The 21,520-nt window shown below is 40.4% G+C and overlaps 3 protein-coding genes across 7 annotated transcripts in view; all 3 read right to left on the bottom strand.

Annotated features, from left to right (window-relative positions):
- The window catches only part of sel1l (SEL1L adaptor subunit of ERAD E3 ubiquitin ligase), a 28,911-nt gene extending 12,097 nt beyond the window's left edge, over nt 1-16,814 (bottom strand). Inside the window, exons 1-2 of the mRNA XM_046835777.1 lie at nt 16,798-16,814; nt 1-159 (exon numbers count right to left, since the gene is read on the bottom strand). The exon at nt 1-159 is cut by the window's left edge and continues 83 nt beyond it. Coding sequence (XP_046691733.1) covers nt 1-20 — 20 coding nt within the window. The 5' untranslated portion in view covers nt 21-159; nt 16,798-16,814. The remainder of the gene's footprint in view (nt 160-16,797) is intronic.
- On the bottom strand, nt 1,665-8,566 carry ahsa1a (AHA1, activator of heat shock protein ATPase homolog 1a). Its single transcript, XM_046835807.1, has 9 exons — nt 8,289-8,566; nt 5,921-6,111; nt 5,750-5,832; nt 5,222-5,339; nt 5,036-5,121; nt 4,773-4,898; nt 4,262-4,363; nt 2,903-2,954; nt 1,665-2,311 (listed from the first exon to the last, which is right to left on the bottom strand). The coding sequence occupies exons 1-9, from the start codon at nt 8,366-8,368 to the stop codon at nt 2,139-2,141; spliced, it is 1,011 nt and encodes a 336-aa protein (XP_046691763.1). The 5' UTR covers nt 8,369-8,566; the 3' UTR covers nt 1,665-2,138.
- On the bottom strand, nt 10,357-20,230 carry LOC124376611 (zinc finger protein 664-like). 5 transcript variants are annotated; one of them, XM_046835784.1, is made up of 6 exons: nt 20,057-20,230; nt 19,630-19,704; nt 15,040-15,154; nt 14,800-14,907; nt 14,606-14,722; nt 10,357-12,805 (listed from the first exon to the last, which is right to left on the bottom strand). In XM_046835784.1, the coding sequence occupies exons 2-6, from the start codon at nt 19,693-19,695 to the stop codon at nt 11,754-11,756; spliced, it is 1,458 nt and encodes a 485-aa protein (XP_046691740.1). In that variant the 5' UTR covers nt 19,696-19,704; nt 20,057-20,230; the 3' UTR covers nt 10,357-11,753. The 5 variants fall into 5 exon arrangements, with proteins under 5 accessions (XP_046691740.1, XP_046691741.1, XP_046691742.1 ...); XM_046835785.1 differs by having other exon boundaries at nt 19,630-19,716; XM_046835786.1 differs by having other exon boundaries at nt 19,630-19,716; nt 19,857-20,230.
- Nucleotides 20,231-21,520: the final 1,290 nt, after the last annotated feature.

Raw genomic sequence — 21,520 nt, forward strand, 5'->3', positions numbered from 1 at the left:
ATCCTGCTTCCTTTTCCCATCAGGACAATAAGACTGAGATAAAGATAACCAGCTGACTGACTAGAACATCACTCAGCTCACTCACACTCACACACAGCTAATCAGCTAGCAAGACTGCAGTCCAGGGCTCAAAACATCTCTCTCTCTCTCTCTCTCTCTCTCACACTCACACACACACACACACACACACACACACACACACACCTAGCTAGTGTCAAGTGCAGCTAGTTAGCAAAAACAATACTAGCACGCTAACGAAACATTAGCATGAAGCTCGCACAAGTTCCGTTTCCGGTCTATCAGACCCCCCCAGGCTTTAGTCAGAGCACATTAAAGGACAAACTTAATTCCGGATAAACTTCTCCACAAAGGACTCCACGCGGTTCCGCTTAAACCCGAGCCCAGAGTTCACCCCGCCGAACCGCTCGCTGGTACAAAGCTCGGATCTGATTCCTACTGGCCGGTCGTAGGCGGTTCCTCCACCCGTACTCCGAAAAAACCTCGCTACTATTGGATGCCCAAAGAGAAAGGAAGACTCTCATCCAATCAGATAGCAGAACACGGAGAATACTGCCCTATCAGAATGCGAGAGGCGGGGTCAGGCGGAATGTGGTTAGGTTTTATAACTCGTTTCCGGGTTTTACTGTTCCACTAATGGCGGAGTGCAACGACAAATAAGTCAGCAAATAGGAGACGTTCACGAGGGCGACTTCTGTCCAATCAGAGACGCACACACACATCCTGGTGACGTGCACGACACCTGCAGTAAACAAATCAGCTCACTGGCGCCTCTGTGAATCCCCCCCGTCTCAGTCTGTCTGTCTGTCTGTCTGTCTATACTCTGTCTGACTCTTTCACATGCTCACTGTCTTTATCTTTCTTTGTCTCTCTTTCATATTCTGTCTCTGTCTGTCTCTCTTTCTGTCTCTCAGACTGTCTGTCTGTCATTCTCTCTCTCTCTCTCTCGAACCAGTTTAGCTGTTAATTAACAAACATGTCTCTCAGTCTGTCTCTCTCTCTCTTTCTCTGTCTGTCTGTCACTTTCTCTCTCTCTCTCTCTCTCTCTCTCTCTCTCTCTCTTTCTCTCTCCGAACCAGTTTAGCTGTTAATTAACAAACATGTCTCTCAGTCTGTCTCTCTCTGTCTGTCTGACTGTCTGTCTCTCTTTATGAATAATATTGTTTGTGTGTTAATTAACAGCTAAACTGGTTCACGTTGGTGCAGTAGGTAAATGGGTCCTGTTTAAAGTATTGGCCCCCCTCTACCTGTACCCCTTTATTATTATTAACTCTGCCTGTCCTACAGGTTGCAGTATAATAATGCAAATATACACTTGTAATGAACCCTGACTGATTTGGTGCTGTTTTCGAGCTCGGTATCTTTAAACACCAAAATCCTGTGTGGAATCAAAAACCCTGACATTTTTGCTCAACTCATTCCTGCGTTTATTGTTCTCTATCTCAGGATTAGATCACATATAAAAAAAATGTCCCATTAAACATCGCTAACAAAGTTCTGATCGTCCTGCAGAGAAAGAGCAAAGATTTCTTCACACTTTTACTTACACTAACGTTTTCGATGCCACTGAAATCCAGAATGCGTTTCACAGGGTAGAAAGACCTGAACAGTGTTTTGAGATGTGGAGGAAGAAATACATTTACAGATTTAAATGTTATATATTTATTTATGCATAATGTGTACAAAAGACAACTTGGACATCCTGGATGGACCAGACTGGTCAGAATCCTTGTATTGATACTCAGTGGATATGTTTGCTGGGTGCCAATACTTTTGCACACCCGCAAATTGAGATGTCATGATGGTAAGTTTGATGCTAGGTGAACAACACTGAGCCTCAGAGTGTCTTTACAAATTTATTTGACGTTGAAATTGTTAATTGAATAACTCAACTGCAGCAATGGAAGTAAAAGTGGTTGTGAAACAAACCATCAGTTTACCAATGAACTGATTCAGACGTTACCTAGTGAACCGGTACACTTGGTGTGTGTGTAGTTGTACCAAATCGTACTAATGCACGCATGTAACCTGCCGACGTTTCAACGCTGCGGCTTGTGCAACACACTTTTTTTTTTTTCGATATTTATAGGAGTCTCAAGTGTCACAGGTAAAGCTGCGGCTCAGCAGATCCGAGCTCCATAACCGAAAGTTTGTTTAATGGCATCAAAGTAATATCTCTGCCATCCCTGCTTCATTCTCTCCTCCTCACTGCGGGGAACGCCTTTAGCCTCCAGCGACACTTCCGTCTCACCGCCTCGGGCTGTGAAGTGCAGCGTGACCGTAGAGAAGTGTCCTGGAAAAATCATACAACAAATAAAACATCATAACGACTAAAACGTAATCCGTGGAAAGCTGCAACTTCTCTTTCAGATGCATAAAACCATGGATTAAACTCTTCCTCAAAAATACAGCAAGAGCACAGATTCTACGATTCTGTGCAAAGTTTTTACCTCACGATTTTTTATATTGGGGCGTTAGAAGGGTCTTCTATCATTCCATTTTTGCAGTTTTTACAAATAAACAAAGTTAAATCTAATATTTTAAACCGGAATCACTTCAATCTTAATGATTAGCTTTAAACATGGAAAATATCTCATATTAAAAGGCATTTTTATATTTATACACTATATGCCCTAAACTATTCCAGCCATATGGTTCTTCCCCAAATTTTTCCCACAAGGTTGGAGGCACACAAGTGTGTAGGATGTCTTTGGATGTGGTAGCATGTAGTTCACTTGGACTAGAAGACCCAAACCTGTTCTAGCATTACTATTCACAAAGCCAGCTCCATGAATCCCCCCCTCGGCCTATTATAATTCCACTGCAAGGTGTACAAACTTTTGCCCAAAACGGTACACTAATACATTTTCTTGAGTACACACACCTGCAGGCCAAGATGAAAACCTCCACCTCATGACAACCTTCTGGTTTGGGACCTGTGAAGAAAAAGATTGAAATTAAAAAAGTATAAATAATATAATACATCTGAAAATCGAGATTTGAGTTAAACATTTGACTCAACTCAAACAAAGGTATATGTCTGAAAAAAATGTTTTGGTGAAATATGTTAAGGCAAATATTGTGAGAGAAATACGTGAAGTAAAATTAGGCCACAAAATTAGAGAAATATGCGAGGTAAAATTGTAAGGCAGAGTTACTGAGTAAAACTAGTGAGTAAAATGTGAATGTGAGGTAAAAATGTGAAGTTAAATGTTTGAGAGAAAAAATGTGAGGTAAAAGTTTGAGGCAGAAGTTGTGAGAGAAATGTGAGGTAAAAAATTTGAGGCAAAAGTTGTGAGAGAAATATGTGAGGTAAAATCACAGAGCAGAAGTGAGGCAAAAGTATCAAATGTATGAGGTAAAAGTTGTTAGCAAAATATGTGAGGTAAAAGTGTGGAGCAAAAAAAAAAATTGGGGAAAAATGTGTGAGATAGAAATTGAAAGGAAAAGTTGCAAGATACATCTGTGAAGTAAACGTGTGAGGCAGAAGTTGTGGGAGAAAATGTTAGTTAAAAGTGTGAGGAATAAGTGTGAGGTAAAGATGTGAGTGAAATGTGAGAGTCAAAAGTTGTAAAAGATCTATGTAAGGTAAAATTTGTATGAGAAATACGTTAAGTAAAAGCTGAGAGAAATATTTGAGGTAAAATTGTCAGGCAATGATGTAAGAGACATGTGAGATACGTGAGAATGCTGTGCGAGAAGTATTTGCGGCAAAAGTGTGAGGTAAAAGTTGTGAGAGAAGTATGTGCGGCAAATGTGTTTGATACATGTGAAAGGATTATGTGAGGTAAAATTTGTAAAAGGATTATGTGAGGTAAACGTTGTGGTAGGATTATGTGAGGCATAATTTGTCAAAAAAAATATTTGAGGGAAAATGTATGCGATAAATGTGTGAGGTAAAATTCAGAGGCAAAGGTTCTAAGAGAAATATGTGAGGTAAAAGTGTGAGGTTAAAGTTGTGAGAAAAATGTGTGAGGTAAAATTCAGAAGCAAAGGTTCCAAGTGAAATATGTGAGGTTAAAGTGTGAGGTAAAGATTTGTGAGAGAAATTTGGAAGGTAAAGATTAGGTGTGAAAAACTGTGAGAAAATATTTGAGATACAGTCGTGAGATAAAAATGTGAGGCAAAAGTTGTGAGGTAAAAGTGTGAGGCATAAGTGTAAAGTAAGAGTTGTGATAGAAATATTCTAGGTAAAGTTTTGAGGTAGAATTTCTCAGGTAAAATAAGTATTTTCAGTCCTCACAAGTTCACCAAACTCCCCATGCACATTTCCCTCCAGCAGCCGGAACTGTCCTCCTCGCACTCCATCCACACAGGCAGCGAGGTGTGTGAACGCCTGAACCATCTACAAACATTCAACAAAACCATTTAAGAAACTTGTCCACCAAAAATACCAGCAGGTCAATGAAAAATTCAGCAATGACAAAGGTACATTTTGTCTGATAGCAGGATATTTGACCCCAAAACCTACTTGCCTCTGCCAGACCTACAACCTAGATGTAGATGTCAGTCATCTATTTAATATTTTGTATTAAATCTATATATCTTATAAAGTATATTATTTGTTTTATTAATATTATTATCATATTGATTTATTGTAAACCATAATATCAGGTTGCATGTTTGTAATAACACACAGTTCTGTCCCTATGATCATACACACGTTTACAAAGTTCATTGAACACTACAGATGTAAAAAATAAGGATAATTTCTCTGAATGAAAGGAGGAAGCCTGAGAGAAAAAACCTCTGACCTCTTGGTTGAGGAAAACTCTGTAAAGCTCCTCAGGTGAAGTGAGGAACGTCTCGCTCAGACTAAACGAGGCCGTCGGGATTTTTACTCCAGAGATGGGTGATTCTGAAGCAGTGGAGGAGCCACTCTGTGGATGACCGAGACATTGTAGATGTTCTTTATACACTTAAAGCTCTATCATCATGAGGGCAAAATGTTTGCAGTTATTTAACAATCAATTGTTTAACATAAAGTGAGATAAAGTCTCACACAGTGAGAACCTACTTGGTTCTTCTTCTCCATTTTGACATTAGTGTGAGTTGGTGTACTGTCCCCTGGAGCTTTAGGCAGAATCATGCCCTGAGAAAACTCTACAAACATTAAACCAATATTAAACACCACATAATCTAAATCGCATTAATAAATTCATAAAAAAAGCGATGGTTTGAATGTTCTAAATGCGTATTTCACCCTTCTTCATGTGGGTCACGTAGCCCTGAAGAGCCAGTTTCACTTCCTTCTCTCCCTCTTTCTTCATGAGGGCAGTTAGAGGTGTAGTGGGTTGGTCTTTACATGCTGTGATGCAGATCTGTACAGAGAATTATACGTCATGTTCATGTTCCTGCTGGTGAAGTGAAATGAGTAGCAGTGAATGGGTTTTTATGACTCTGAGTCAAGTCACACTCTTCCACTCTGACTCTGAAGAGATTTCTACTGACTCGGAGTCTAAGAAGAATTTTACTGACTCTGAATCCAAAGAGATTTTTACTGACATTGAATCATTAGATTTCTACTGACCCTGAGTCTCAAGAAATGTTTACTGCCTCAGAGTCAATATATTTCTACAGACCCTCAGTCTCCATGGATTGGCTCTGAGTCTGAGTCAAGTCACAAATCTTTCACTGAATCAGACTTTTTTCCTGACTCGAGTCACAAGTCAGTAAATGGCTTATATAATACAGATTTAAAAGTAGATGTTATAATCCTTTATTGACTCACATCCAGGTCATCCATGTCATTTTCATCTGAGAGGTTCATCACCTCCACTTTCCCCTTGTACTTAATCCCTTTTTTTGAGGTTCCTGAAAGAAAACGGAGATAAAGAAATCAAGTTTCATATTGCTGTCCAAAGTACAATCCCATCACCTGGGTGTTGCAGTGTGAACATACCGGTCCAGGAAGCAGTAATGGTCCACTCATAGAAGAAGATGAGTTTGCCTTTACGGTTGTTAATTGATGCCTCGCCCTCAATCTTAGAAACGTCCGTGATTTGGCAAAAACCATCTTCATTTTCCACATGGACTCTAAGGAGAAGCTCGTTCAGGATCTCCTGGGACCAGGATGAGACATCACGTTCTGTCCTGTATTGAGGTTTAATAATGAAATAACTGAAATCAGTCAACTCTAGAAGTTTTGAGACCTTGCATGAAACGATGCCAAAGAAGAACGCATCCAGAGAGAATCTGGAGGTGTAGATGTTGTGGTCAGAAGGTGTTGATTAATTCTCTTGATTATAATTCCCTGCTGTTTCTATAGCAACAGCTCACTATCTGAGGGCGTAAAGGAACACCATTTATAGCTGCTATAATATAAATAAGAATAGGAAGTAACTGCAGATGGCAAAGATGATGTGATAAAAGTATGATGTGTTGTTTTGTAACTGTGATGTAAAAGGATTAAAACACCGCAGTGTGTTTATAAGAGTTCTTGGTACGAAGAACGACCTTCTACATGAAACATGTTTCTGAATATACAGAAATCCTGGGGGACACAGAGTTCTCCTCATCTCATGCTCTGTACTCGACTATCTGACCATCTGCTCCTCCTGTCTCCACATGACACGTTTCTATTAATGGCCTCCAGGAACAGAGGAACAGAATTCCAGAGGCTTCTCTGGCTAGCACGGGGACAGTGGGTGTACAGCGGGGGGAGGAGATCGCTCAACATACCGAGCTTTACTGGAACAGAATAAAATGGTTATAAAGCATTAATACAGGGACACTGAGGAGGATTTAATTCCTCAACATCTGATTTTCATCCTGAGGAGACATTCTGACTGGATGCTTTCATCATTTTTACACCCGAATCATTTTTCTCAGTAAATATATTCCTAAAGGTGCTACTATTGACATTACCAAGGTGTCACACAAGAAACACTTTATGATGGGCAAAAGCAAAGAGCGCTCTCGAGACCTTCACAACATTATTGTTGCAAAATATACTGATAGCATTGGTTACAGAAGAATTTCTACACTTCTGAATGTTCTAGTGAGCACTGGGGCCATAATCCTGAAGTGGAAAGAACATAATTTTACCATAAACTGTCCAGGTGATACGACCAGGTGCTCCTCACAAGATTTCAAACAGAAGAGTAAAAACAGTTACATCAGAAGATTTGTCCAAGAGTCACGGACCACTTGTGGAAATTTTCAGAAAGACCTGGAATTAGCAGGTACAATTGTTTCAAAGGAAACAATAATTAATGCATTTCACCACCAAGACTTCATTTCTGAAGAAAACGCATGTTGAAGCTCATTTAATGTTTGCTGCACAACATATGGACAAACCTGTGAAATACTCGGAGAATAAAGTCTGGTCAGATGAGCGCAAAATTGAACTCTTTGGATGCCATAATACACACCATGTTTGGAGGACAAAAGGCACTGCACATCACCCCAAAAACACCAGACCAACAGTGAAGTTTGGAGGTGGGAACATCATGGTGTGGGGCTGTTTTCCAGCATACGGTACTGGCAAACTTCATATAATTGAAGGAAGGATGAATGGAAAAATGTACCGAGACATTCTTGATAAAAAATCTGCTGCCATCTACCAGGACGATGAAGATGAAATATGGGTGCACATCAATTGGTTTCAGAGGAAAAAAAAATAAAGCTGCTAGAATGGTCCAGCCAATTACCTGACTGTAATGCAGTCGAAGATCGAGCCATAATCAAACCTGAACAATGCAAGTAACCAGTTTCTTCATGCAGTTCTTTGGTTGTTACCAACATCTGGTGAAAATGTCATGTTAATAGCAGCTTTGAAACATATTTACTGAGAAAAATGGTGACATGTTCAATACTTATTTTACCTTCTGTATATGTGTTTATAGTGTATACACACACACACACACACACACACACACACACACACACACATATATATATATATTTCACAAAAATGTATAAATTATAAATATTAAAAACTTTTTGTTAGTGTAAATGAGTATAAATATGTTTTAAATAATTGTAATACAATTTAGGAATTAGTTTTATATTTTTATATAATACTATTGCTACCACTAATAATAATAATAATAATAATAATAATAATAATAGGAATATGAATAATAAACACACACACACATGCATGCTGCCTCTTAAAGAGCTGTCTTGGCATTCACACACACACACACACACACACAGACACACACACACACACACTTTAAACCCGGTAATTAGTAACATTTGATGAATAAACTGCAGATATTTTTAGTAAACGTGTTCACACTAACACACCGGGATTAAACCCCCACCAGTGCCAGTTGTTCACATTCGTAGCGTCCGCTCTTTCCTCCACGATCCAGCGCGGATCTCCGTGTCCCCACTTCGCCATGACTCCCTCCCTCAGTCTGTCACTGCTCCCCGGGCAGCGCTGCTGCTGACTCCGCCTCACCTCCTCACCTCCTCACCCCCGACCTCGGCTTTAATTTCACCCCAGCCGCGAGTAATTGCCCAAATCAACCACTTTACACCCGAGTTATAATACTAAACCTCTCAAACAGATCAGTCAAACCAGCCAAAGTCTGAAGATGAGCTTAGAATCAGATCTGGTGTTTCAAAAAATCTGAACTCCAGCTGAGGTATTTATGCTCCTGAGCACAGAAAGTGCCAGAAAGATCTCAAATATCAGGGAAGTGAAAATAAACCACACACATCTTATATAACAACAAATAGAGAAATAACCAAACTATAAACATTTCAACATTCATAAGAAATCACTTTTCATTTCAAACCAATTTATTGTTGAGCTCTTTTAACAATGGACATTGTCTTAAAGCATCTCTACAAAGATAAAAAGGGTATAAAGTTTAATAGAATGTATAATTTTAGTGCCTGTACATCCTGATCATTTGAATTTAATCCCTAATAAGTGAGCCAGTGGCGACTGTGGTGAAAGAAAAACTTCCTGAGACTTCATGGAGAAGAAACCTTGAGAGGAACCAGACTCAAAAGGGAAGCCGTCATCATCTTCAACACAATATCCATTATTACAGTTTCCTCATAGTTAAGGTTCAATGATGAATAAATGCAGAACTTTTTAATGCAACCTGTGTTCCTGAGCACACTGTTGATATCAGTAGTAGACTGAAGGGAAGTAAATGTAATTCATTACTGTACTTTTTCTGTGTATCTCTACTTTACTGAAGTATTTCCATGTGAGGAAACTTTAACTTCACTACATTTCAAACTCAAATATTTAACTTTTTACTCGACTACATGTAGTAAAATCAGTCGTTCCTTTTATTTATGAGGATAAAAAACGTAACTGGTGAAACACGCAGCGAGTCACCAATCAGGATCGAGCGCACGCTCTGTTTTACACGTGTTCTGATCGACGCTTGGTGTATCTACTGATCACCAACATACAGTTCAGCATCAGTTCAACATCAAGCAGAACATTTAGAGAGGAATAAATGATGAAGAATCTCCAGACTCGAACTCACCACCACACACGTGACCTCATTTACAAACTTTTATTTGAAGGTTTTGGGCTCGTGATCATTGTAATAGAAATCAATCAGTGTTTGAGTCATTAATACCATTCTATTAATAGATCAGTGTGCTGAGAGTCACATTCGAGTCTTTACACATAAACTGAGGTGATTAAAGAATCTTGTAACTAAAATGATAATAGGAACATTATAGTTATAATAAATCAATACTTTAGATACTTAAATACATTTAAAGGCAACAACTTTTGTACTTTTACTCAAGTGAAAGTTTAAACGAAGCACTTTTACTGGAGACATTTTTTAGAGTGGATCTACTTTAACTTAACTACATGATTCGTCCACCACTGGTTATTAATTATAGTCCAAATCCATCTTCTAAGTTCTTAAGTTGCTCAGGAACGTCATGAATCAAACCTTCAGTGGTCTAGTGGAGTCCATGCCTCTATTAGACTAGATTAGATCTATTTATAAACATCGCTAACTGCATTTCATTGGCTCTGTATTTGTACTCTGCACAATGACTAAGTTGAATCCACTCTAATCTACTGTGAAGTTCTCTATGTGAGTATCTCTATACTCATAATGGAATATAGGGATCCAGTTGGGATTCAGCCACTACACAAACAGCTTGAAGTTCACTCACCTTACCTCAGGTTTCAGCACAACATTGTAAACATCCTCATAATAACAAGCTTTCATTTTAAGATCCATCCCAAACTGCCCATCTCACTGAATGTACAATACTCAGGACTAGGGGCAGAACAGTACACAAAATCACGGTTCGGTTCGGACCAGTTCGGACCAGTTAGGGAAAAGAAATTCAACATAAAATTCCTTGTCATTTCTTTTTTTTATGAATGTCTTTTATTATTATTAACATTTGTGAACATCAACAGGTTACATTTTTTTAAACAATTTTAAATAAAATGGTTTAAATAAATAAAATATATCAAAATTAAATAAAATCATTCAAATGAACGCAATACACTTATTAAACTGATTAAATTGCGTGTGATTAAATTAGATTATGAAACCGATAAAGTTAAATCAGTGAAAAAATGGAATTTAATAATTTGTTAGACCCCATTTGAGTAATACAGATGTGTATAAGTGTGTTTTTTTTTTAAACCTGTTCTATTAACTGTTCAGCTTAATTCCGCATACGTGAACTATCTTGTGTGTTTCTTAAATGCATACATGCATTTTTTATTCATTAAATGTATTTATTCATAAATGAGTTCATTCCTTCGATCCTTCATTCATTCACTTCCTCGATATACGGAATTGTCAGGAATTTCTCCTTTTAAAAGGAATTCTTGAAACTTTACATAAAACGCAAATAAACTCCTTTACTTCTACATGTTCTTAGGTAAAGAGTCTGGGTTTGTCCCTGATGAGCGGCCGGTGGTGACTGTGGTGAAGGAAAAACTTCCTGAGATGGCATAAGGAAGAAACCTTGAGAGGAACCAGACTCGAAAGGGAAACCATCCTCATCTGGGTTGCACCAAATGTCCATTTATTACAGATATACGATGTTTGGGGGGGTACAGTGATGGTGATCAGAAGCAAACTGTAGTCCTGATTTAATGTAGACTGTACACAGCAGACTGTTGACTAACTACAGTCCAATCCATCCTCAAAGCTCCCGTTCTTACTCTGGAATTTCATGGAACCACCCAAGGCATTGAAGAGAAACCGTCCCCAGCTGCACCGAGTGACCTCCAAATATCGTGCATTGATTGTTGGAAAATCTCATCTGTTTGCGTTTCCTCACAAACTCCTTCATAATCATTAGTTGGTCCAGAACTCAGCTGCCCGTATTATTACTAGAACCTCCTCCATCGAGCAGCTCTTGCACCTTCAAATCTCTTCTTTATATTGTTCATCAATTTCCCTTGTTGTACCTTGTTTTTGTTTAGTCACTGTGGGCTCTAGGGCATTTAGCTGGACTGCTCTTCGACACTTAACAGTGGACTTAATGTTCACAGCACCCCCTGCTGGATCTCTCCATCACTCGCACCTCTGTTAACTGTATCAGTAGGCAGTCTTTGTTCACCCTTGCTGAACCAGTGACGGTTTCCAAAGTATCTCATTTTAAAGAGTGAAAAGGAAACAGTTCTAGATACAGACTGAATTATCAGTTCATTTTGACATTTAGATAATCACATATATATATCCCCATTTATAGCATTCGACAGATTTTAGAATTTGGATTGCTCTCTGCAAAACCACAAAATGCACAGTTCAATTATTGTGCATTTAAGTTCAGATTTCAAACGGCATGACTCGAAGGTCATATACCGCTCCTGTGTGAATGACCTGGTGAGTCTGGAGCTCGTTTTGTTGAACGAAACTCTTTCCACACTCTGAACAGTGATAGCGTTTCTCTCCTGTGTGAATGCGTTGGTGTCGTTGGAGACTGCTGTGATGGGCAAACATCATTCCACACTGTGAGCAGTGATGAGGCTTTTCTCCTGTGTGAGTGACTTGGTGCGCTTTGAAAGTGCTCTGGCGATTAAAACTCTTCCCACACTGTGAGCACTGATAAGGCTTCTCTCCCGTGTGAACTTGTTGGTGTCGTTTAAAACTACTGGGATGCCCAAAACTTTTCCCACAGTCTGAGCAGTGATACGGTTTCTCTCCTGTGTGAATGACCTGGTGAGTCTGGAGATCGCCTCGTTGAATAAAACTCTTCCCACAATCTGAACAGTGATAGGGCTTCTCTCCTGTGTGAACACGTTGATGTTGTTTGAGAATACTCTGTCTGGCAAAACTCTTTCCACACTCTGAGCACTGATACGGTTTCTCTCCGGTATGAACACGTTGGTGAGTCTGGAGGTTACTTTGTTGAATGAAACTCTTCCCACACTCTGAGCAGTAATACGGTCTCTCTCCTGTGTGAATGTGCTGGTGAGTCTGGAGGTGACTCTGTTGTTTAAATCTCTTCCCACACTCTGAGCAGTGATACGGTTTTTCTCCATTATGAATGCGCTGGTGTCTTTGGAGATTGCTGTGCTGGGCAAAACCTTTCCCACACTCTGAGCAGTGATGTGGCCTCTCACCTGTGTGACTGCGCAGGTGTATCTGGAGATCGCTCTGTCGAACAAAACTCTTCTCACACTCTGAGCAGTGATGGCGTTTTTCTCCTGTGTGAATGCGCAGGTGTCTTTTGAGATTCTTCTGGCCAGTAAAACTCTTCTCACAATGAAAGCACTGGTAGATGTCTTGCTCAATACTGGGGCTACTTGCTGGCAGAACATTCTGATACATCGTCTCTCCTGAATTTATCAGTCTCCCATATTCCTTGGAGTGGCAGCCTGTGATAAAAGTATTACAAGCGAGAGAGGGTTTGAGTTTTTAAGCACTCTAAATTACCAGATCAAACTAACAACAGATGTGAAGAAGGCCTTAGGGCTGTGATGGATCCCCAGGAAGACCAAGTGGCCAACGGTCCCATTTACTGCTAGTATTAACATGTGTCTGCTTAATCAGAATGTAAGTGGTCAGGGCCAGGTACAAGTTCTAATGCGTCTTGAAACAGAAACACATTGACAAGGTAGGTCAAAACAGCTAAAAACTATTTTGAGTAGCACATTCCACATCAACACCAAATGTCCTGCAACTCCTTACTCACGACAAAAGACCCCTACCCCCATCGCCACCGATCAGACAACACTTCACCCATGGCAACTTTTACTGCACAATAAAGAAGTTCATTAACCAGCCATCAACACCATCTACCTAGTGACTACAGATCAAATAGGTCTGTGGAAGATGCAGCCAACATGGCGCTGTTTTACATCCTGGAGCACCTCATCTCCATCGGGACCCATGAATGAATCCTCTCCAGAACGCCTTCACAACAGACTCAGCCAGTTCTTTAGGCCAAGACCAAAACACAAACGTAATCACCTGTGACCCGGTTGAAGGAATATGTTGACCCCTTAGTCTCATGCAGTGCACTCAACAATGTTGAGTGGACCAACTGTGCCTCTAGTGCAGACAAAATAACCCAAAGTTTAATAACAGCAAGACAGTTGAAAATGAAGTGGACATTAAAAAAAAGACAATCCTTCTCTGCCTCCTCTCAAGATCCAACATTGTACTGTGTCCAGTACTGGTTCTTGCACGTTCCAAGTCTGCAAGAATACTGAAGAAAATGACCAGCATCTACAAAAAAGTGCCACAGAGGATGCACTTTCTCTGCCAGCTGAAGAAAGCACAATATGCCACAGGAGCTCCTGTGCTAATTCACACATGAATTCTTTGAATTCATTCTATGCAGCCTCCCAACCAGACAAGTGCAGACTTCAAACTGTACTAAGGCAGGCAGGGTGCATCATTGGTACCAACCTACCTTATGAAGATCCATGCCCTGGCAGCAATGGCTATAATGTAAGGTTCACCACAGAGAACATGAGCGACTAGAAGGCTGCATTCCAAAATGCTTGCAAAGCAGCAAAAAGGTGGAGAGCCATGATTGGAGCAATTAGAGTCTCAGATCCAACAGAGTGTATTTGGGAGCCAGGGTCAGGAACTGAGACTGATAAACTGATAAAAACACCCAGAACAGTGAAGACAGAGCAGAAGAGCTAAACACTTTTTAATGTTTCAGTCCAGTAGTCTTGACCTCAGTTTAAGTGTTATAAATCACTGGTCAAAACCTCTTCATCACCTCTTCTCTCCCTGACACCCTTGACCTACTGAAATTTGCATTGACCCTTGTACCCCCGCAACTCACAAGTAAGTGGAAGGACCTGTTACTTAGCCCATCTCTATCAGTGGAACTTCTTGTCAAACAGACCACAAGCAGAAAGGATGGACAGACACCCTCAGCACTTGAGGCCCCCAGGGTTATGTTTTTAGCCCCCTCTGTACTCATTGTACTCTTATGACAATGTGTGGCCACTTCCATCTCTACCACCATTGTCAAGTTTGCTGATAACCCAAGATGACCCAAGATGACCCAAGCTAGTCTTGCAATTTGTGCACTGAACATGTGGCCCAAAGGTTTTAGCAGATACAACAAGGTAACAATCAAAACATTTATCTTCACTCACAATGAGGTGTAAAGAAATAGAAAGAATAGAAGTGCAACAGTGTCAGTGATACTTTACCCCACTCTGGTGTTGTGCAGGGAAAGTCTTCTTCTTCAGACTCTTCCTCTTTTATAAGTTTGATATGAAATTCACTCATTAGGTCTATGGTGTCAATAGAGCCTGATGTTTCTCCACCTGAAATTCAACCAAGTACATCTGAACTCATGTAAACGTCTAAAGAACAGTAGGAGGAATACACTCTGCTGTCTTACAGAGATAGTCTTCATTTTCAGGTTCTTCTTTTTTTAAATATTTCTGTTCATCCACGAGGTTAATGTGTCCCTCAGGGTCTGGTGTTTCTTCACCTGGAATTTCACCATCTAAATTTAAAAGCATACAAATCACACAATCTGGAAATCAGTGATCTGAAGCTGTGTTGCTGAGATAAGCTTTAAATCTACCATGACCAGGATAAGCAGTGACACAGGTTTGTATTTGTCCTTTTGACTTACAGACATAGCCTTCATCATCAGGTTCAGCCTTCTTTACGTGTGTTTGTTCATCCACAGTGCTGATTTGATACACAGAGCCTGATATTCCTCCATCTGAATCTGCAGCAGTTTCCGTCTGTGCATCAGAACAAAACTAGTGTGAGTAATAATGGAAGTCACGGCATGGGCTCAATAACACATCCAGAAATCATTGTCTGTGTACACAGTTTGCTATGTCACTCACATAAAGGTCTATTGTGCAAAGAAGAAGGTATGAGTGAACATGATCCAGAAAGACCTCCATCCTCTCTGAGCCAAAGCTCATTTCAAATAAACAGAGACAAAGTGGAAAACTGTTCTGTGGTCAGAATCAAAATCTGTATTTCTTTTAGCAAACCATGGACACCACAAAGAGGAGAGGGACCGTCAGGCTTGTCATTAGTTCCTGTGGAATAGGCAGCTTGCACATTTTAAAAAGCTCCATCAATGCTGAAAGTATATACAGGTTTTAGAGCAAAAATCGCTTCCATTGCATATTTAAACAATGCTAACTGCAAACTGCATCTATTACAATTTCAAGACTTCATAGTGGAAGAGTCCTAGGGGCTGAACTGGCCTGCCTGCAGTCTAGACCTTTCACCATTTAAAAATATTTGGTGCATTATGAAATGAAAAACACAACAAATGACACCCAGAACTGTTGAGCAGCTAGAATCCTGTATCAGACACATATGAGACAACAGTCCTATACCAAACCTTTAGCAACTGGTCTCCTCAACTCCCGGATTTGTATGGAAAGTGTAATGCTACACAGTGGTAAACATGGCCCTCTACTAACTTTTGTGAGATCTCTTGAAGCCATCAAATTCAAAATGACCTTATTTTCAATTAAAATTTGATATATTCTTACTCAAAACATTAGATACATTTATTTTATTGAATAGAATATGAATTTATGACACTTGGAAATCATTGCATTCTGTTTCACACTGTGCACCTTGTCACAACATTCTCTGTATTGGGGTTGTAATTATTTTAATGAAACTCACTGCCTATCACAGGGCTTGAAGACCCTGAGTCTCGTGTTCTACAAGCCAGTCAGGCACATTATTTATAAATGAAAGTGGTCACCATTATTTAGACCTTCAGGAGATTTTGCACAAGTAGCAAATCAACACTATACACAATCTGCCCAAAGGAGTTGGGACACATGACTTTTCCAGCTAAACGTGGTTCTTCACCAGAAGTAGGAACTAGGAACTAGGAGACTAAAATCTGTTCCAGCATGACAATACCCCTTTGCACAATAACGGCTCCAGGAACAATGTGGTAATGTTGCTTATTCTTTTCTCCCACCAGGCTGGACAGGTAATTGTGCTGTAGCTAGAGCCATAAGACAAATGAATTTAGCAACTACTGCTGATCTACTACACCAAAAGACCAAGGGAATACAGACTTGTACCATCACATACAAAACCTGTGATTCATTAAGTGCAAAATGCAGCAGTAAGAGTCTTTACTAAAACCAGAAAATGTGATCACATCACACCTGTTTTAATCAGTCGATCAATTAAATCTTACATCGAATACAAAATACTGTTACTACTGACCTATAAAGCACTGCATCTGAGCGAGATTTTGACTCGCCCTTTAAATTAGCCTCCAGAGCGAGTCTTGCCAGAGTCCCTACTTACACCTTGCTCACACTGTGCAGTGTCTATAAACATTTATGGAACAAGGAGAATGCTTAATAATTCATATTTCTCTCATCCTGTCAACCTCTCTCTCTCTCTGCTCCTGACGTACCAGTGACCAGTGTTCCGGTCCCTTTCCTCTCTTCTGATCTGCTAATAATGGATGAAGTACTCTTCGTTTGAAGGTCACTCTGTGGAGCTTTGGATGGTGTCAACACTCTGCTACATGGTTCAGGACCACAGGCTGCATTTAACTGCCTATCACTGCACACCTTAACAATGATGAACTGCAATAAATGGACATTCAGTGTTGAGGATGAGGTTCCCTTTTGAGCCTGGTTCCTCTCATGGTTTCTTCCTCTTGAAGTCTCAGGTAGATTTTCTTGTCCATATGCAAACTTCGCTAAAGATTTTTAAGACCATATTTAACATCTAATGATTTTAAGTTGCAACTACAACATGCGTTCTTTACAATCTCTGATACATACTGCTCGTCCAAAAATAAAAGTCCTACACTCCTTTAGCTTCGAATACGGCACGCATTCGCCGCGGCATCGTTTTGATGAGCTTCTGCAATGTCACAACATTTATTCCCGTCCAGAGTTGCAGTAAATTTTTACCAAGATGTTGTATTGATGACGGGAAAGTCTGCATTCAGTCATCTTCAGCACATCCCAAAGATTCTTAAAAGGGTTAAGGTCTGGACTCTGTGGTGTTCAATCTCACCATCATGCTCCCTGAACCTGAACTCTTTCACAATTTGAGCCAAATAAATCCTCACATTGTCATTTTGGAATCCATTGATGGAGTAACCTTCAGTATATTCAGGTAGTCAGCTGACCTCATTCTTAGGGAACATAACCTTGCTGAACCGAGTCCTGACCGACTGCAGCATCCCCAGATCACAGCACTGCCCCCACAGGCTCGTACAGCAGGCACTAGTCATGATGGGTGTATCAGGTTATCTGCCTCTCTTCTTACCCTGATGCACCAGCACTCTGGAACAGGGTCAATCTGGACTCATCAGACCACATGACCTTCTACTTCTCCAGAGTCCAGTCTTTATGCGCCCTAGCTAATTAAAGCCTTTTTCCCGATTATCCTCACTGATAAGACTTAAGGCTACACAGCTGTTTAGTCCCAATCCCTTGAGTCCCCTTCACATTGTGTGTGGAAATGCTCTTAATTTCACTACTAAACATAGCCGTGAGTTCTACTGATTATTTTTTTTACAATTTAATTTCACCAAAAGTTTAAGTTAAGACTTTTTTCGACTACATTTCTTCCTCGAAGACGGCGGTTCCTCACTGTCCTTCCAGTTTTTAATAATGCGTTGGACAGTTCTTAACCCAGTTTCAGCAATGTCCTTCCGACATGGTTGTTTAAGAAAGAGAAGCTACTTACTGCATCAGTTGGGGTTAAAAAACTTGTTGCCAGCTAAAACATAATCATCCATGCAGTAATTATCCAATGTGAGGCTCTGACCTCTTTGCTTAGTTAAATGGTGGTGACTGTGGATACATTTGAAAACCTCAGACTGTGAAAACTATGACTTTTTTAGTCACAGCCGCGACGTTTCAAAAAGCCAGACAGTAAATAAACACCAGGAGGAAATGATGCGGGTTGAATCATCATACCTTCAGCTCATGTTTAGTACAGGGACGTGAGCGTTTTCAGACGTTTCAGCCATTTTCAAAAAACGTTTTCAAATGTATCCGGATAAGTGCAGATGTAGCTTTAGTTTTATATCAAATATTTGTTACAAATTCTTAATTTTGTATTTTTCGAAAAACGAATACGGCATTAGTATGAAAACGACCCCCCGCCCAATACTCATCAAGACCTGGAGATCACTTAAATCAAATTCCATATTTTTTCAAAATGTGTATGATCCGTGCCCCTGAAACCTGCTGAATACTCACCTGGTCCCCTGATTGATTATTTTAATAGAGCGTTATTCTTTCAGAATTAAAGGAGGCACTGTTAGCTAATATTCCCAATCACTTATCCAAGTCATTCCAGCGGGAGCAGTTTACCTAGTGTGTGTGCGACTTCTTATATTTCCTTGCATATTGTCTTGCTGGGACCAAGAACAGTACGGCCATGTTCTGAAAAGTAACTCAACGCTCCCATAGTCGTCATGGAGGTCTGTACATGCATTCTGTCCATCAATAAACTGGATATCTTTCATACACGTCCTGGTGTCTGTGTGACTGATATTCCAGGATCCATATCGGAGAGACCAAACAAAAATGAGTGGGAAGAGACTTTGAGTCACTGCTAGTTCAGAGATGAACCTAAAAAACATCTTCCCAGAAGAATGGAGGTTATTATAACATGTGGAAATGTGGAATGGAATGGAACAGTGTAGACAGGGGTGTATGATAAATATCCTCTACAATAATACCGTCACTGTTGTTTTAACGATGTGTGATTTGACCTTATGGAGAAGATCACAAAACCCAAACAAAACACATCTACGGAGTCATCATACAGACATCATCTGATGAAGAAAATGTAAACATTTATATCATTTCGTATAATCGATCAATATCACAAGAAAAGCTGGTTAAATATATTTCTTTATGTTGTAATATTATAAAATACTGTTCTCTTTTTCTCATTATTGTAACTGACTGTTTAATTTTAATTTGAAATGAAAAAATGCCCATAAAAGGTTGAGAAAATGTAAACTTATTGGAAGAAGATTAATTTGTGTCCCTCACACAGAATATGAAGAATATCAAGAACTTTAGGAGGCGGCTGTCCACTGACCTCCTCAATTTACCAGCACAACAGCGCCCTCTGCTGAATAGCATCTAATTATCGTTATCGATCAAATAAAAAATATGTAAATATCGAGATATAATTTTTTGGTCGATATCGCACACCCCTGAGTGTAGGTACCAGGTGTTACCTGTGAGACAGCAGGAGTATGTGGAGCTTCTCTGCAGGAACATGGGTGGACCTCTGCTGACTCCATTAGAAGGTCCTGGAAAAGGAGCTCAAATCACATATGAAGATTTCATTATGAATGAAAATCATCACATTCCTTTAATTAGATCAAATATCTTAGTAATATCGATTAAATTAATCTTGTAAAGTGTAAAATAAATCAGTAAATAAATCCAGTTTATAAAATACCCTGTGTTTACGGGTTAGCAGCTCCACCAGGGTTACTGAGACCCAATCCCAAATCTCTCCTCTTTCACTAGGTAGTGAACTACACAGGGTGACTACACCACTCTATCTCTCCCTAATGTAGTGCACTTCGAAGGGAACAGGAAGACATTCAGGATTCAGCCTCTAACTGTTAGCCGAACAGCTCAGCTGGATGAACTTACCTCAGGAATGACAGGAGAACGCAGTGAAGATCCTGAAATACAGACACTGGATGAACTCTGCGACTGTAAAACACCTTCAGGAAGATTTTTCACCCTAAAGATGATCAGGTCTGTGAGAAACCTGTTCACTCAGAAATGGACAAAAACCCTGCAGCTCCTCCCTCTGCTTAAAGAGATATTAATGTTAAAGCGCCGCCTGCTGGAGGAGTCTGGTATTAATATCACATCAGTCAAACTCACGTTACTGACCACCAAGAACTCAGACACAGGGGGGGGGATAGCGGGAGGAGGAACGAGACACTGAAGATGTTCTTCATCTGGAAAAATCTCTGCAGTTATTTAACCATAATCAGTTGAAGTGAGATAAAGTCTCACACAGTGAGAACCTACTGGGTTCTTCTCCATTTTGACATTAGTGTGAGTTGGTGTACTGTCCCCTGGAGCTGTAGGAAGATGGTTTGAATGTTCTAAATGCGTATTTCACCCTTCTTCATGTGGGTCACGTAGCCCTGAAGCGCCAGTTTCACTTCCTTCTCTCCCTCCTTCTTCATGAGGGCAGTTAGAGGTGTAGTGGGTTGGTCTTTACATGCTGTGATGCAGATGCAGATAAGGGGTGTGTGTGAGAAGTGTGTGTGAGGGGTATGTGTGAGGGGTGTGTGAGGGTGTGTGTGTGTGTGTGTGTGTGAGAAGTGTGTGTGAAGAGTGTGTGTGGGGGTGTGTGAGGTGTGTGTGTAAGGAGTGTGTGAAGAGTGTGTGTGTGTGTGGGGGTGTGAGGTGTGTGTGTGAGGAGTGTGTGTGAGGGGTGTGTGGGGAGTGTGTGTGTTCGTCCACAATGCTGTTTGCTTTGCGGATGCAGCATGTGGTGTAAATGTCCATGATAGAGGGGAGAGAGACTCTGAAGATCTTTTCAGCTGTCCTCACTATCCTCTGTAGGGTCTTGCGATCCGAAACGGTGCAATTCCCAAACCAGGCAGTGATGCAGCTGCTCAAGATGCTCGCAATGGTCCCTCTGTAGAACAAGGTCAAGATTGTGGGAGGGAGATGAGCTTACTTCCTGAGAACGCTGAGGAAGAGACACTGCTGGGCTTTCATGGTGATGGAGCTGGTGTTGAGTGACCAGGTGAGGTTGTCCGCCATGTGAACACCAAGGAATTTGGTGCTCTTGACGATCTCCACCGAGGATCCATCGATGTTCAGTGGAGAATGGCCGCTCTGTGCTCTCCTGAAGTCCACAACCACCTCTCTTCTAGTTTTGTCAACGTTCAGAGACGGGTTGGTGGATCCACACCAGGCTGTTAACCGTGGCACCTCCTCTCTCTTGAGACTCAGAGTCAGTAGAAATCTCTTGACTCAGATTAGTTGTTTTAACAGTAATAACCACATATAATTCTTTTTCAGTCTCTTTAGTGGAATAAAATCTGTGATTACAGTAAATTTGAATGCAGGATTAAGAATCAGAAAGAA

The sequence above is a fragment of the Silurus meridionalis genome, chromosome 23 (genome assembly GCF_014805685.1).
Source record: "Silurus meridionalis isolate SWU-2019-XX chromosome 23, ASM1480568v1, whole genome shotgun sequence".
Taxonomy (NCBI): domain Eukaryota; kingdom Metazoa; phylum Chordata; class Actinopteri; order Siluriformes; family Siluridae; genus Silurus; species Silurus meridionalis.

What these genes read in the sequence shown, in the direction of transcription:
- ahsa1a (XM_046835807.1), bottom strand. Translation starts at nt 8,368, where the DNA reads ATGGCGAAGTGGGGACACGGAGATCCGCGCTGGATCGTGGAGGAAAGA. An exon ending in AATGTGAACAACTGGCACTG is followed by an intron (nt 6,112 to 8,288) that starts GTGGGGGTTTAA and finishes ACCTCAATACAG; the next exon opens with GACAGAACGTGATGTCTCAT. An exon ending in AAATGGAGAAGAAGAACCAA is followed by an intron (nt 4,899 to 5,035) that starts GTAGGTTCTCAC and finishes GGTCATCCACAG; the next exon opens with AGTGGCTCCTCCACTGCTTC.
- LOC124376611 (XM_046835782.1), bottom strand. Translation starts at nt 15,343, where the DNA reads ATGAGCTTTGGCTCAGAGAGGATGGAGGTCTTTCTGGATCATGTTCAC. An exon ending in TTTGCACAATAGACCTTTAT is followed by an intron (nt 15,155 to 15,262) that starts GTGAGTGACATA and finishes TCTGATGCACAG; the next exon opens with ACGGAAACTGCTGCAGATTC. An exon ending in TGATGATGAAGGCTATGTCT is followed by an intron (nt 14,908 to 15,039) that starts GTAAGTCAAAAG and finishes TTTTAAATTTAG; the next exon opens with ATGGTGAAATTCCAGGTGAA.